Consider the following 16172-nt stretch of genomic DNA (forward strand, 5'->3'; position numbering starts at 1 on the left):
TGTTGGGGTGAAGAAGGTGAGAAGGGAGTTCCAAAGCTGTTCTTACCCATCCCTGGGAAACCTCTGGTTCTTGGTCTGTGGGATGTGAACGTGTGCTGGAGACCTTAATGCAGCATCTACTATTTCTGAGAAACCTGTCAGTTGTGGTGTGACCCAGAGCTTCAGATAGCAAATAATTTCTTTTGCATTTTACCACCAAACTTTGAACTACCGCATTAAAATTTATGGAATTAAACCCTTGTTTTATAACATGTTTAGGAAATTTAAAAGTTTAAATTTGAAAACATAGTGTTCAATATGGGAAAGTCTTTTGAGTATATGTGATCCTGTCTCAAGGCCTGAGATGTTAGGAATTAATAATGCTTTTTTCCCTAAAAAAAATATATATATATAACAACATAAAATCTCTATGCACACAAGTTGTGGGAATAAAGAAGCTGTACCTTGTTGAAATATCCACCAAAAGTCTGTTGTAGTCCTTGTAACCCAGGAGGTCCCTGAATGAAAAAACAAAGACAAATACATACACTCAAAGTCTGTTTTGTCAAATATTCTAATGAGTAAAGAATTGTATGGATATCAACAAGCAATCAGATTCCTAATGCCTTTGCTTTTCTGGGTTTTATATGAACCCAAAGTACAGTCTGAAGTGGCAACAGGAAGCACACAAGCTCAACCACCATGAAGCTTTTTATGGAAAAGGATTTCGCCCATGTGAGTACTCCCGGGAGGATGTTGTAACATCAGTTTATTTTTTGTGCATTTCACAGGATATGATGAGTATATTGTAGAAGTGCATGCTACCACATACTGTTAACATAAAATATGAAGAAGTACATTTTTCTATTGTTTTACTCTTATGAATTAATTGTTTTAAATGGGATGCACATGGATTTTTAGACCAGGAAAATAACAAGTAAGAAAGCTGCCCATCTCTAGAGCTTCTGGGAAGGGAGGAGGAGAGAGCTCTCTAAGATTTTCCAGGGTTACATTTTTGGGATAGAACCATAAGCAACACCAAGTTTAGCATTATTTTATGAAGGAATTTATACCAAGTTATATTCAGCCATCTCAGACAGATTGTATATACTTTATCCAGACCTCAAAATCTAGGAGAACAAGAAATTCTAAAGAGGCAAAGTTCCCAATGTTTTACCTAAGAAGATAATTTGATGATTGGACAAATTAAAGAGCTCCATTGCACAAAGATTATTTTTTTTAAAAGGGAACTATATCATCAAAATGTAAAGAAAAAATAAGGAACAATTGCTAGCTACATACTGGTTTAGGTAACATCTTAGGAGTATGGACATACTTAATGCTAGCTAACATTTATGCCAGGTGTTTCCTATAAATGGTTTGTGAATGAAGATTATTTTAATATGAAATCTTGGCATTGGGTCAAGAAACATGAAAGACTTGATGGGGTGAGAAATGTCTGGGAGCAAGTTGGTGCAATTCTTGAGAAAATAATGGGACCTGCAAGCAATGGAGTAGGCTGTGATCAGAAAGACAAATGGTGTTGTTACCTTGCTGAAATTAATGATAATAATAATAATAATAATGATAATGATAATGATAATAATAAAGCTAATGTCAGAAAATAATTCTCATTGCATTATATATTTTCCTATCATCTAGCCTTGTGTAAAATATTCTAGGTTCATTAGATGAAATAATGAGGAAAGCAACCATTTGAAATGCGGGTGGTTGTACACTTTCTAGTCAAGAGCGTGTAAGTTCACCCCAAATTTAAGCCATTAAAATGGTCTTGCTAGTTCCCCTGGAAACACACCATTCTAAATGGCATCCTAGAGAGGTGTTTTTGTTGTTGTTGTTGTTTTTGTTATTGTTGTTTTGTTTTGTTTTTAAAGATGATTTCTACTCTACAAAGACTGGACTGTAGAAATGCTCCAGTAAGCCTTGAAACCAGCCCAACCCAAAACAAACCAAAACACTCTTACAAAGGCTACTGATTGAATACAGGCAGATCTTGTGTTGAAGGAGACTGGTCATGAATTAAACTGTGAAAGGAGAGGAAAAGGGGACTTTCTAAAGATAATAAAGAAGGAGTCCTCTGGTGCTCCATTTTTTACCATATCCCCTGAATGGGGAGGCCTGGTGGCACTCAGAGGAAGGATAGCAGGCTACCAAGAAGAGACTTGATATCCTATGAGCATATACAGGGGGAGGAGGTCCCCCTCAGTCACAGACATACGGGAGGGGAGTAGGGGGAAAGCGGGAGGGAGGGAGGAATAGGAGGATACAAAGGATGGGCTAACAATTGAGGTGTAATATGAATAAATTAATAAAATATTAAAAAAAAGGGCGTGTAAGTTAATAAGTTATCCTTGAAACCCAGGAGACAATTCTGAAAATATATACGAAGCAAGGAGAAATTATGGACACCATGGGTAGAAGCATTAACAGTCAGATGAGGCACTAAGGAGTCTACATGTCAAGTAGTCAGTGTGTATATTTATCATACAACCATTTATATGCAAAACCTGGGATGAGGTGAATTAATTTAGTTTCATATGCCTTCTTCCTAGTATGACCATTAATTATTATGGCTTGTAAGTATATTAGGACAATTAAAGATACTGTCTCTTGAATAGAGCCTAAGATTCAATCAGTAATAATTCCCCAAATTTATATAGTGCTAATCATGTGCCATTTATTATAGCCGAGTTCTCTATGGATTAATCCATTAAATCCCCACCACAGCGAATGTTTATGAATCTAAGATAAAGAAAGAAAGTTAGGATTGTTAATTGGCTCAAGCTCAAATCACCATCATCTAGGAGGGTTAAAATTTAACAAGATTGAGTTCAAAGCCATCTTTTGACCAATTTTTTTTTTAATCTTTTTCCCCTGTTTCAACTGATGCATATTCATTGTACATGGTGCTGTTTAATAAGGACAGCTCCTTTCAAGTAGATGTTCAGTACCTCTCCTCCTCATTCTACCTCCCCCTGCTAGTCTGATCCTCTGGTCCTCTGCCTTTGGTTTTCAGCACATGCATGCTTATGTGTATCTCTATAAAATCTAGAATCCCAAAATGAAAGAAATCATTTGACATTTGTTTTTCTAATTCTGACTTATTTTGCTTGAAATGGCAATTTCAATTTGCATTCATTTTCCACTAAGTAACCCAATTTAATTGTTTATGGTTGAATAAAAACTCCATTGTGTCCACATATATATTTTGTTTTCTTGTTTATGTGCTGGCGATTTCACAACTTTGGCTGTTATGAGCAGTGCTGTAATGAACATTACATGCAAATTTCTTTCTGTGGCATGTTAACCCAATGTTCTTTGGGTATATTTCCATACATGGTACAGCTGGGTTATAAGACAGATAGATTTTATGTTTTGAGGAACCTCTATGCTAATGTCCATAGTGGCTGGACTATCTTACATCCCAACTGGTAGTATATAGGGACTCCCTTCTTCATATCTAGAATTTTCTGTCACTTACTTTCTTATATTTTTGTTTGTGAGCCTAGCCTTTAATAGCTGAGCCATCTCTCTAGCCCAGTCACTTATTTTCTTAATTGTGGCCATTCTAACTGGGATAAGGCAGAATTTCAGTGTAGTTGTGATTTTCATTGCTTTGACGATCAAGGATGTTGAACTTATTGGCAACTTGTGCTTCATTTTTTGTGGGGAACTGATTGCTCACTCTATTAGTCCACTTATTGATTGGGTTGTTTGATGTGTGTTTGTGTGTGTGTATGTGTGTGTGTGTGTGTGTGTGTGTGTTTGGCACATGTGGCAAAAAAATTAGATAACTATATCTGTCTATTCCATGGACCTACATGTCTAATTTTTGTTTTCTTTTGCTAGTGCCATTTTGATTTTCTTTCTTTTTTAAATGAAAATACATTTTATTTTCATGCCATATATTGTTATCATGGTTCCCCTCCTTCATCTCCCAACTCCTTCTACCTCTCCATCATTCTATGCAGGACTTCTTGCTTTCTTCAGAAAACAAACATAAAAAAAAATCCACAGACTAAAACCAACCAGACAACAGTAATAAAACAAAACAAAGCAAAAGCAGGAGAAACACATACAAACGTAAAAACAAGACCCATAAAAAAATCCTAGTCAAAGAGCATAATATACAACAAAAGACCAGTAAGGGAAATAAAATGGCCCAAACAAAGCAACATGAGAGAAAAAAAAATCTTCAAAACAATACTGCTGAATTCATTTTGTGTTGGCCAATACCATTGGGCATGCAGCCTGCCCTTAAGTTAGTTTGTATAGCCCGCGAGACTCCACCGGAGAACTGAAGCTACTGCCAAGGCTTTAGCTTGCTCTCCACAAACTGATGCTAAGGCTTTATTGCTGAACACAATACTTATATAACTCACTGAATGTGGAGAAATCGATCTGATGCTCACCTAGAGCCTTCGCGCCTACCGACTAGTGTTCACGGTATTGGAAGGCTCTCTCCACACTGTCAGGGGAGAAAAGTGAACTCCGCACCAAATCATGTCGGTTTTCTTGCTACAGCTCTGTAGTGCAACCTGAAGTCATACATTGTGATGCCTCCAGCTTTGTTCTTTCTGCTTAAAATTACTTTGGCGATCTAGAGTCTTTTGTGGCTCCACATGAATTTCAAGATTGTGTTTTCTATTTCTATTTCTGTGTAGAACGTCACTGGAATTTTAATGGGAATTCCAGTCCATGTATAGATTATTACTGGTAATAGAGCCATTTTTCACAATAATATTTCTGTTGATCCATGAGCATGGGAGGTTGAGGTGGCTAATATCAGTTGTCAGCTTAATATATCTGAGAAGAGGGAGCCTCAACTGAGGACCTGACTATCAAATTAACCTGTGTACATGTCTGTGGGGCACTTTCTTGATTGTTAATTGATGTAGGAGGAGTCACCGCCCTGTGAGCAATGCCATCGTGGGGGCGGGTGAGCAAGCTAGCTGAGAGAGACAAGGAAAGCGAGTCAGTAAGCAGCTTTCCTCCACTCTCTGCTTTGGTTCCTGCCTCTTCTTTCCTGTTTTGGCTTCCCTTGATGGTGGGCTGTAACCTGGAAGATGAATACATCTTCCCCATGTTGCTTTTGGTTACGGTGTTTATCACAGCAACAGAAATTAAACTAGAACAGAAATCTCTATCAGGAATGTGAGATATTGGTGTGACAGGACTCACCAAGTTTTTTTGTTTGTTCTTTCTTTTCTTTTTGCCTCTCATTGCAGTGATGTTTGAAACTTTGGGCTAGAAAAGGCCCTGTGTTACCTGAGCTCAATAAGCTATTGTCATGGGAGACACATGGGCAGTGGAGGCCTGGCTTTGGACATTTCAGAGTAAACTCTGAGAACCCCTCAAAGACTGATATTTTGGATTAAGAATTTGTGGAAGTTGCCCCTGATAACGGGGAGGAAGTGGAGGAGGAGTAGTAGGAGGAGTAAGGTTGACAAGGAAGGACTTGCTTAAGGATGGGCTTGTTCTATTTTGCACAAATTGAAAAGTGCACCAGACCCGGAGGTGCGGATCCTTCTCCTGGACTTGGATGATGCTTGCAAGATTACTCTGACCAAGCAGTTTGCATCTGAAGACATCAGCCGCATCACACCTGCACAGGGTTTTAGCATGAAAATATACACTCACCAGGTTTTAAACTGAATATATGGGACATTGGCAGACAGGAAAATCAGACCACACTGGAGGAATTATCCTGAAAATGTTGATATTCGTGTATTTGCAATTGACAGTGCAGACCGAAAAAAAGAAAAAAAGATTTGAATTAACATCTGGAGGAAGAAAAACTAAGCTGTGTGCCAGTGCTCATCTTTGTTGAGAAACAAGATCAGCCTACAGCAGCCCTGACCTCTGAGACTGCAGAAGGGCTGAACCTCCACACCCTCCAGGGATGAGTCTGGCAGGTCCAGTCCTGCTCAGTGCTCACAGGCAAGGGCCTCTAGGATGGCATGCACAGGGTCGGCAAAAATGTCAACGCAAACAAGAAATAACATCTAGATGTATGGAGAAGCAAGGGTTGAATTCGGCCCTGAGAAAGACAGACTTGCTGCTTCTGGACCAAATGCTTTTCCATCTCACAGCTGTGTGGAGAGAGGGGACAGCATTTTTTAAAAAGACGCCGCCCCCATCCCAGCAGTAGATTTTAACTGATCTCTAAGAATTATTTTTCCTCTTGGCGGAAGAGAATCTGTGGAAGAGAAACCCTTGTTTCACTGGGACCATCAATGCCGGTATCCGGAACTGAAAATCAGCAGTGATTAATAAGAGACCAGCATTAGTAAGTCTACGTCTCCAGGAAGTACTTCTCAGGGTCATCACACAAGCCATGGTCCGTGGGAGCTAAAGATGGTCCGTGGGAGCTAAAGATTTCCTACTTGGCAGCCTAACTTGGCCATACAGAAGAGTCACATGTTACTCCATCGTTTGACGTTTGAAAGCTGCTGGACCAGAGGGATAATGGAGGGAAGCTAAGGTGTGGCACCATGTGGCAGGGTCAGAGTGCATGAGGAGAGAGGCCAGGACGCTGTCCTAAGTTGCGGTGGAGACCCCAGCATCCAAGATGCCTGGGAACTAGAACACAGGTCTCTGCATCTTCTACTGTTTTCTTCAATTTCTTTCTTAAGCATTTAAAAATCTTAGTTGTAACAGTCCTTTTATTTCCTTGATTAAATTTATCCTGAGGTATTTCATTTCCCTTGAGGCTACTGTGATTGTGCCAGTTTTTCTGGTTTCTTTCTCAACATGCTTGTTACTGGTATATAAACAAATTACTGTTTTTTGTATGTTGTATCCTGACACTTTGATGAAATGTGATTACCAGTTTCAAAGAGTTTTCCAAAGTCTTTAGGGCCTTTCACTAAATAGACCACATCATAAGCAAATAGAATTTTATGACTTCTTCCTTTATTATTCATAGCCTTTATTTCTCTTGTCTTATTGCCCCAAAACTTCAATAGCTACAGCAAATACAGAGGTCAGCTCTCTTCCTAAAATCACACTTGTGTTAACTGCCACCATAAGTTTTATTAAGTGTTGCCCTAGAGAACACAAGATGATGATGACTCTCCTTGGTTTACTCACTGTACAACAAGACTTGTAGTTAGCACTTCTCATAAGCCAGCACTGTGCTGGCAGGATGGAAGGATATAAGTGCTTTGCTTTTTGATATACCCTGTTGCTCACTTTAGGGAAATTATCATTTGTTAATTTTTACTATTACTAGTTCTTTGAGAGCTCGTTGTTACTTGCGTCTCATATCTACCTTCATGCAGTCTTCCAATCCTTGATCTGAAAGAGCACACCTGAACATTTCAGAGCACATTTGTATTCAAAATGCATCCTCCTGCATGCTGGGTGAAAAAAATGGCTCAACAATACAAGTTATACATGTGTGTGTGAGGGGAGGGTCTTCAAAGCAACTCTGGAAAGCAGGGGAAAACACAAGCAGTAGAGCAAAAAGGGTGGTGCCAACAGAATAGCAAACACTACCAGATGGTGATATGAAAGTTTAGAATTGGGTATGCTTCCTTGTAGATGGTTATCTGCCCACAGAATATAGCTGTATTTCATAGACACAGAGTATATTCTGGATCTAGAATCCTGGTCTTGTTGAACTTATCCTTGGGAGTAGAGTGGGAAAATATAGGTGGTTCAGTGTGGCTGCTCCCTCTAAAATAATAGCAAGAACACAACCCATTGTAAAGAGCCACAAGCCAATAGAAAAGTGTGAGCAATTGCTCAGATACTCAAAAGATCAACACATCTACAAAAGTGACTTCCATATTTTCACATATTCTTGTCATAAAATGTCAAATCTACAAAATAGTGTTCCAAGTGGGTTTGATCTGAAGTGTTAAGTTCTACTACTTAATCAGATGATGGGCATTTATGGTGACATTTTCCTTCTAACTTCTTAGTCAGTGGAGTACTTTGGGTGCCATAAATTCAAGGATTAATGTAATGGAGATTTATAGATGACAGTCTCCTGGTGCAGCAATACTTTAAATAAGCTCTCTCAGACAGCTGAAGAACCTGAGTCTGAAAACAAACCCTGGCACAGATGGGAAGGGTGCATGGACACTGACTTCAGCGGTGGTAGAAATGACTCATCTGATTATTTTGAAACATTAAGAAAAAAAAAAGCCCTTCATATGAAGCAGAGAATGGTAACTATAGATAAATTCCATGTATGCACATACCAAGACTAGCCCAATGTATGCTTAGAAAAACAATGTAGAGGCCTATGAATTTGAAGGAATTCCAGTTTCAAGTTTAGCAAGTATCCCTAGTCCTGTGGAGCATCAATCAGTTCTGAGAAAGGAGAAGTTAAAAACATATGGTGACAGGTCTCCTGGCAACAGGAGCTCCAGGGCATTTGAGAAGTCATTTTTCTCTTAAAGACTTTTGTCTAAGAAGCAATTGAGAAGACAGTGAGACAAGTCACACTCAGTGAAGAGGGGGAAATAGTCACAGAGGTCATGTGACATTTGGCTAACCTACTTAGAAGTTCTAGCTAAACTGAACAGAGTTTTGCATAGAAAGAATATCAGAGTATTTTGCCTAAAACAGTGACCTACAACATGACTGCAGTTGAGTCATGACTAGAAATGTCTGGGCTTTTGTTGTTTAATTCTTTGTTTTGTGGAGCTCTGATTCTTCACTTGAATTCCATCAAAAGATCCAAGACATTAGGGTTGGTGTGAGTAGCACATAATTATACAGTAGCTTTTAATGCCTAATGAACTCCAGGGAGATACTCCTGCCTGGTACTCAACTGTAGTGCTGGGAACTGATTTGAGCAGTCCATAAAATTAGGGATGCTGAGGTTGCAAAGAACCATGCTTGGTTGATAAAGGGCATTAAAGCTATATTCAATTCAAGAAGTTCATATCCTAGCAATAGATTTAGTAGCATTTAACAAGTCTTTGGCTTTAGTCTCAGGCTAACTTCTTGCTAGATATGAAAGGTAGAAATACCATCATGCCTATTACCAACCAGTCATATCAGATGCATAGTGTGAAGTGAGGAACTGTGTTAATAGTTAAATACTTACATAGAGGAAAATCTACTAATATCCTCTTGGTAGACTTCAGTTTGTGGTGTACGTTCCTGATGTTTAACAGGGTGAACTCACTGTTAGAATTCATACTTTTTAGTGGCTTGGCTATGCTCTCACTCTCACATAGTATGCAAAGCTCCAAGGACTATATTTTTGTGTGTCATCTTCCGCACTATTTTTGTCATGAACATTATCTGCATGTGTCCTAGTGTTTGGTTTAGATTTAGCTTCTTCTAAAGCACCGAGTCAAGATCCCAGTGACTCTTCAGCTTCTGCTCATTCATTGATCCTTGCATCTACATCGTACCCATCTACGGTGAAAACCATTCTGTGCTGTCTTACTAGTTTTCTGACTGAGCATCCCTGAGCTAGCTCGATGCCATGTATTTTAATGTACCACAGCCCTTCAATTCAATCCTATTAGCATAAGGAGGTCCTCCCAGGATGCACAACTACATATTTGAATAATACACAACTATGTGTAGCCTTGGGGATTTCCAAGTAGCTTTTGGAATCTTTTTGAATGACTTTTGAAATATCAGAAACTTCTGTGAGGAAGTCTGTACCAAAAGAGTCTTTGAAATATAGTAAAATGAGCTTTAATTTTAAGGACAAATAGAAAGGTTTTTATTGGTCAGTTGTTTGGGTTCATATTCCGATGATCATTTCCACTGTTTACATGGCTAGTGGGAAAGGCAGAATGGTAATTATTTTTCCCTTGATATTTAAAACTTTCACTAGATAGCTGAAGATCTCCTATGTGGGAATGGTGACAAAAAAGTTAATGTTGAAATGGATTTTCCTCTTATTTATGTTTCCACTTACGACACATTGTATAGGGCTGAAAACAGCACAGTTACACCCAGTGTAGTGGCTCATGTATTGATCTATAGTCTGCTAGGACGAAAACTGCTTGAGGACAGAATTTTAATCCTTACAACATCATTATACCAATTATGGTAGAGAGAAGCTTCCTGGTTTATGCCTCTCACTCCCAGTACCAGATATTGTCTGAATTTGATAAATCATTGCTTTTTATAAGACAGTGTTTATGGGAAAAGCCAAGTTCATGCTTGTTCATTCTGGCTTCACTTATACATGTCTACAGAAGGAGTAAAGAGCTTGCTGCTTCTGGATTTGCAGAAGACAGGTCCCACTGATTTAGATTAATCTGAGAACTTGGCAAGTCAATTGGAAGCAAAGCTGTAGGGAGCCCTGGCTAAGTAGGAAAGAGATCATGGGTGGGACTGTGACTAGAATTACAACATATGAAATTGTACTATAACTCTGAGAAAAAAAAATCAATAAGGCTCTTTAGACAGAAACGATCTGAGAAAGCATTGTTTTGTTTTTAGGAAACACACAGATCCTTGGGGGCTAAAGAGATGTTTGGTGGTTAAAAGCACCTGCTGCTCCTCCAGAGGGCCCAGGTTGATTCCCAGCACACACATGGTGGTTTTTACAACTCTCTACTTCGAGTGGATCCAATGCCCTCTTCTGACATCTGTAGGCACCAGGTAAATACATGGTGCTTATAGATGTATGTAGGCAAAAGTACACAAAATTAAATAAATATAAAATGAAACATCAATCCTTTCTTTTATCTTAATATTTGCTCTCAAAAGATTTTTTTCAGTGTCTCTTGATATTTACTTCTGTAAATTAAATGGTTGTAACTTTACAACGGACCAGTTTATTGAGTACGCATCTACTGCAAATTATAGTGAAGGAAGAGATGCTGACATTGGATTTCTCTGCTACAATTATGCATGTAATGTGTGCATGTAAATGCAAGTATGTGTATGTGGGTGCGCACGCGCGCGCGCGCGCGCACACACACACACACACACACACACACACACACCACATGCTCATGTGTTTTGTGCCAGAACAAAACAGCACTAAAAAATAAATCCCAGAAACTCAACTATCAGGACAGGATTTCTGGAACCAGAAGACTCACTGAGTGTTCATATTTGGAATCCTAGTGGGATACCCTAGGAATGTGGCCAGATACTTCATATTAAGCCACATTTGAGGGCTGATTGCAGGAGTGCCATTTTATTCGTATGTTCTAACTATTCTCTGAGTTGTATCTATATCTCTCCAAAGAATCCTTAGTTGATATTAAGTCGTACTACCACCTCAGATATAAATATTCTAGGATAGTGCAATTCTTTTCTTTTTTTTTTTTAATGTATTAGTGTTCTGTCTTCATGTGCACCTACATGCCAGAAGATACCTTTATAGATGATCATGAACCACCAGCTGGTTGCTAGGAATTGAACTCAGGACCTTTGTGTTCTGGAACCCTCTGGAAGAGCAGCCAGAGCTCTTATCCACTGAGCCATCTCACTGGCCCTGGATGATGTGATTCTAAAGATTCATATTTCATAGTTCACAGTGGTTTGACAAGTATCTGTATCCTTATATTTTCTAGGACTGCAAAGTGGTAGGATTGCAAAGGCAATAATCTAATCAGAGCTCACGACAGGTCAGTAGAGCGGGTATTTCTTTATATTACCCACTTGGCAGATGGGGAAATCACCTGTTTTTTCCCCTCCACACTACACAATGAAACAACGACAGAACCAAGTATAAAAGGTATTCTATTCTAAATCACTCAGGGCAATTTACAAATAATAGATTTATTTTCCCATAATTCTTGAGGCTTGGGAGTGGAACATTAAGGTTCTGGCCTCTGGCCTGACAAGGACCATCTTATTGTACCCTCACTCGGAAGAAGGCAGAAGGCCAAGCTAGCTAGCTAGCCACATGCTGAGAAAGCTTCATTTATAAATTGCCTTAATCCTGTTAATAAGGTCAAAGGCTAGTAGATTTAGATTAACCTAAGAATTTGAAAGCAAAACTATGGTGAAGCTTTGGTTTAATCATCTCTCCAAGTGGCCACCTTTTAATATTGGAAATGCAGGTTATCGAAAGGATACATTAAAACCACAACATAGGAGTATTTATTATTGCAGTAGTTGTGTTAATAACCCAGTGAGCGCTATCTTTGTTTTATATGTAGCATAGGATTAAATAACTCACTCCAATGCAGCCAGGGAGAAGAATTAGGTTTCAATCCAGGCCCTGCTTGAGCCCACAGACTTAATCTTTTAACTCTTTCTCTTAAACTGGCAGAAAAATGAAATCCCAACCGCCTTTTAAAGCTACTTAAAAATATCCAAATGGGGTCATTCTGCTGTAAAATATGGCAAGATCCTTCGATATGATAGAGGATCAGTGAAGGCCACGCGGGGCCAGCTCTGAAATCTGCTGTAGCATTTCAAAGACTTCAGTGAGAAGAAGAGATTGAGAGGAAATCCCCAGAACAGATTCAGAGAGTAAGTGAAGGGAAAGAAACAACAGGGAGACAAGGAAACGGTTGAGGCCTTAGAGATGAAAGACAAGACAAGGGAGCAAGAAAAAGTGGCCTTGAAGGAAAGCACAGCAAAACTGACCTCAGTCAGCAGCTGACAGAGCTTGTGAGGTTAATAACAGCAGCGAGGGGTAGGAGGTCTCCGCACTGACGCCAAGGTAAGAAAGAGAAGTAGAGAAATAACACTTAGCAAAGGAGGCAGAAGACGGATTCCATAACCAAAATGAGCAGTATCACCTGGGGAGAATTTTGATGATCTCAGACTCCCGTGAGCAGGAAACTGCAGAGAAGATTGGTTGTGAAGTGGTCACACAGAGACAAAGAAATATCCTTCTAATAAGACCACAGCAGAGGCACTGTGGTCTGTCCTGGAGGAGAGATTGGCACACATCCACACTGAGGGAAACTGAAGGCTTCCTGATGTATCACAGCATTCTGGTTTTAACATTTTTGAGGGAGTTTTCCCCTATAAAAGTTAAACGAAGTTTGCAGCAGCCACATGCTCATTCTAGGCGAATCTCTGGAACTTGTTCTGTGACAAATGATATTCAGTGCTCAGGACCATGATGCCTCAGTACTGTTATTCATGATGATCACTGCTATGGCTGACGATGCTCAGTATTAAGTACTATGTACTAAGTACTATCTTCAGTACTGTGACCCCTCATGTTCTCTTGTCTCAGCCGCTTTGCCCCGTGGAGGCACACACCTGCACCATAACCTTTAAAGAGCTATGGCTCTTGAGGGCCTTGGTTTGAGATCTTTCCAGCTCCCTTGGTTCTGAGAGTGAGAAGAGCTTTGCGGTTAACAGGTGAGAGACTGTCATAGAGGCAGCTTCTGGATCCTGAATGAGAATTTTTCTCATCAGCCGCTTTGGATATTTTTCAAACTTGTTCCTCCGTGTATTCCAGGGAAGTGCTCACTTGCGCCGGGCTTGTCTGCTTCTGGCCTGAATACTGAGCTGTGTAATTGAGGGAACTCAAGCATAGGCAGTTCATGGTTGTATGAATAAGCAAACTACTCAATATGTGACCTGATTGTTTTCCAAAATTGCGCAGTCCCTGGTTTCACTTGTCATTTTAGAGCAGGAATGGGAGGATAAGGCTGGGACAGTGAGCACTTTCCATGGGTAAAATTAATCCATTTAATGAAAACAGATTGTCTAAATTAGGCTATGAATTGCAAACACTTTTAACCCTTTGCAGTCCAAGGCAGGAAAGCATTACTTTGGAAGGTGCATGTTTTCCCAGAGAGCAATCTAATTCATCTAAGCCTCATTGCAGCATTATAGAGGAGTACTTCTTGACTGATGCCCATGGCATGAAACTTAGAAAATATAAATGATCCCTCCCCCTAATACTGTCATTCTGCTGACCCATCCACGAAATGTTCCACACTCATCTCACTGCAGTAAGACCCGAAAGAAGAAAATAAATATTTGTCATCTTCCTGCAATATAAGGAGCAGCAGGAATCTTTCAAGTCCTCGCCACCCACAGAAGCAGCATCAGTGGTCCAGTGCAAGGTGATAAAAACCAGGGGACATGAAAGCCGGCAAGCACAGAGACCTGTGAGAATAATTGTTTGTATCCAGCGGTGTTCCCAAAATATCACCATCAACAAAAGTCACACCTTGGGAACAGCTGTGCCTCCATCTTCTTGCCTGGCCTCTGAGGACCTCTCCACACACCACCCAAATGAGGAATAAAGTTGACTTCCAAAGCCCACCGAGGCAGCTTCCATCTATCAGCCTTGGCTCTACCATTTCCTGCAATTAAGTGATAACATTCATTCTGTTTAAAAGCATTGGGAGAATGACAAGGCTTGCTGTGCAGAGAAAATGCAATTTCTAAGGTACACTGCTGAGACTCAAGACAGCCAGCCTGGTGTTGGTGGTTCTCATGCAGCCAAGTAACAGACAGGCTACATGCACGTGGAAAATTAGAATAGTTGGGGATGTTGTGGACCATGGTAGACCAGAGAAAAGCTGCAGGTTTTATTTTATATGGAGATAAATCTTTACTTGTTTTCTCCCTCATTCCCATATTGTATTACTGATAAACCTGCAAATGACAACTGTGGCTCAACTGAACCTCTTTGTGACATTAAATATACTCAGAGTACTTTCTGGGGGGAAAGTACCTGATGATTTTAGCTTTAAAAATATTTAGCCTCATTTCACAGAGGATTTCTGGAAGAGTGAACAGTGATGATCTTGGGAATAAAACCATGCTTAGTGACAGTGACCTTTATTAATTCTTCAGAGTAGGTTTTTGAGTTTGAAATACTTTAAGAATGCTAAAGGGTACAGAAAATAATATGATAAAGTCTTTTAAATATATATATATACATATATCTATATGTATATATATATATATTTAATGTATGAGCGTTTTATCTGCATGTGCACATGCCTGCCAGAAGAGGGCATCAGCTTCCAGTATAGATGGTTGTAACCCACCATGTGGTTGCTGGGATTAAGCTCTGGACCTCTGGAAGAGCAGACAGTGCTCTTATCCACTGAGCCACCTCTCTAGCCTATGACAAAGTCTTAAGAACTTGGAGGTAGGGTGCTTATGGGCCCCAACCCCTAACTTAGTAGCAATGGACAATTGAGTAATGCTAGGAGAGGGTCAGTTTTCTTTATGGGGGTAGCCTCTTGTAGGTTCATATGCCAGTGGAAGGCCCAACACCCACTATGGATACTATAAATTGTACTTGAATTTTTAAGAAAAAGATACACTTATCTGGGAGGTGGTTGGGGATAGGAAAGAGTTAGGAGCAGGATTCAGAGTTGAATAGGATCAAAATACATAAGTTCTCAAAGAACTAATAAAATATAATATTAAAATGTCTCACAAATCCACAATATAATATTGTTACCAGATATTAACCATCTGCCACATTTGCTAGATCTTTGTCCTATTTAACAAAACTAGTAGATATATCAGATGTTGCTTCACATATTATTTTCTACAGATTTCCTTCAGTTTCAAACTCCCAAAGACAATACTATCTCCACTCACATAGTGCCTCTTGGTCTTTCATTCTGCTAGGCCAAACTGTAGCTGTGCAGACAAAAACTGACGTATTGATGTCACGGGTGGAGCTGAGTCTCTGTTTGCTAGAGTCTTGCTAAAATAGAGATGGTCTTTTCCTACACATACACACACACACACACACACACACACACACCACTAAAGCTCAACACCCATTTGGCATCTTTTGGTGGAGCTCTCAAGCCAGATGAGAATTATACATTTATTTCAGAAACAAGTCCCATTTCTGACCATAAAAGGTTCTAATAAATCTGACTGAACTTGGCTTCCTTAAGCCTTAATGTTTACTTAACAAAAAGTGCATGATTAATTTATGCACTGGCCAAACTAACTACAAGTTTTGTCCCCACAGACCAAGGATTTCAAATGTCTGTGTTGCTGTTAATGGAAAGAACACAGCTCAGTCCAAATAGTCAATATGAGCCTACATGCGGATGAAGGCGACAGCACATGAGGATGAGGCCTCTTCTGCCACTGTTTAGCTTTAACCAGAAAAGGCTTAGCAGCAAGGAAAGGGTTAACAAGGTCCCACTAAGACTGCTGGTCATAGGAAGAAAAAGAAATGAGAAAGCAGATCCCAGAGCTGGTGCTTGAAATCTCAACCTGATACCCAGCTGCCTCACAAGCACGCCTACTTATTCTGTGGTCACAAGGTGACACTG

At 39.7% G+C, this 16172-nt stretch overlaps 1 protein-coding gene and 1 pseudogene across 1 annotated transcript in view; one reads left to right on the top strand and one right to left on the bottom strand.

Moving 5' to 3' along the window:
* Nucleotides 1–16172, bottom strand: part of Col19a1 (collagen type XIX alpha 1 chain) — a 326054-nt gene that overhangs the window by 83785 nt on the left and 226097 nt on the right. The window contains exon 17 of the mRNA XM_051152999.1: nucleotides 444–497. Coding sequence (XP_051008956.1) covers nucleotides 444–497 — 54 coding nt within the window. The remainder of the gene's footprint in view (nucleotides 1–443; nucleotides 498–16172) is intronic.
* LOC127195248 (ADP-ribosylation factor-like protein 3) lies at nucleotides 682–5954 on the top strand (annotated as a pseudogene).

Source organism: Acomys russatus, chromosome 11 (genome assembly GCF_903995435.1).
Source record: "Acomys russatus chromosome 11, mAcoRus1.1, whole genome shotgun sequence".
In the NCBI taxonomy this organism is placed as follows: Eukaryota; Metazoa; Chordata; class Mammalia; order Rodentia; family Muridae; genus Acomys; species Acomys russatus.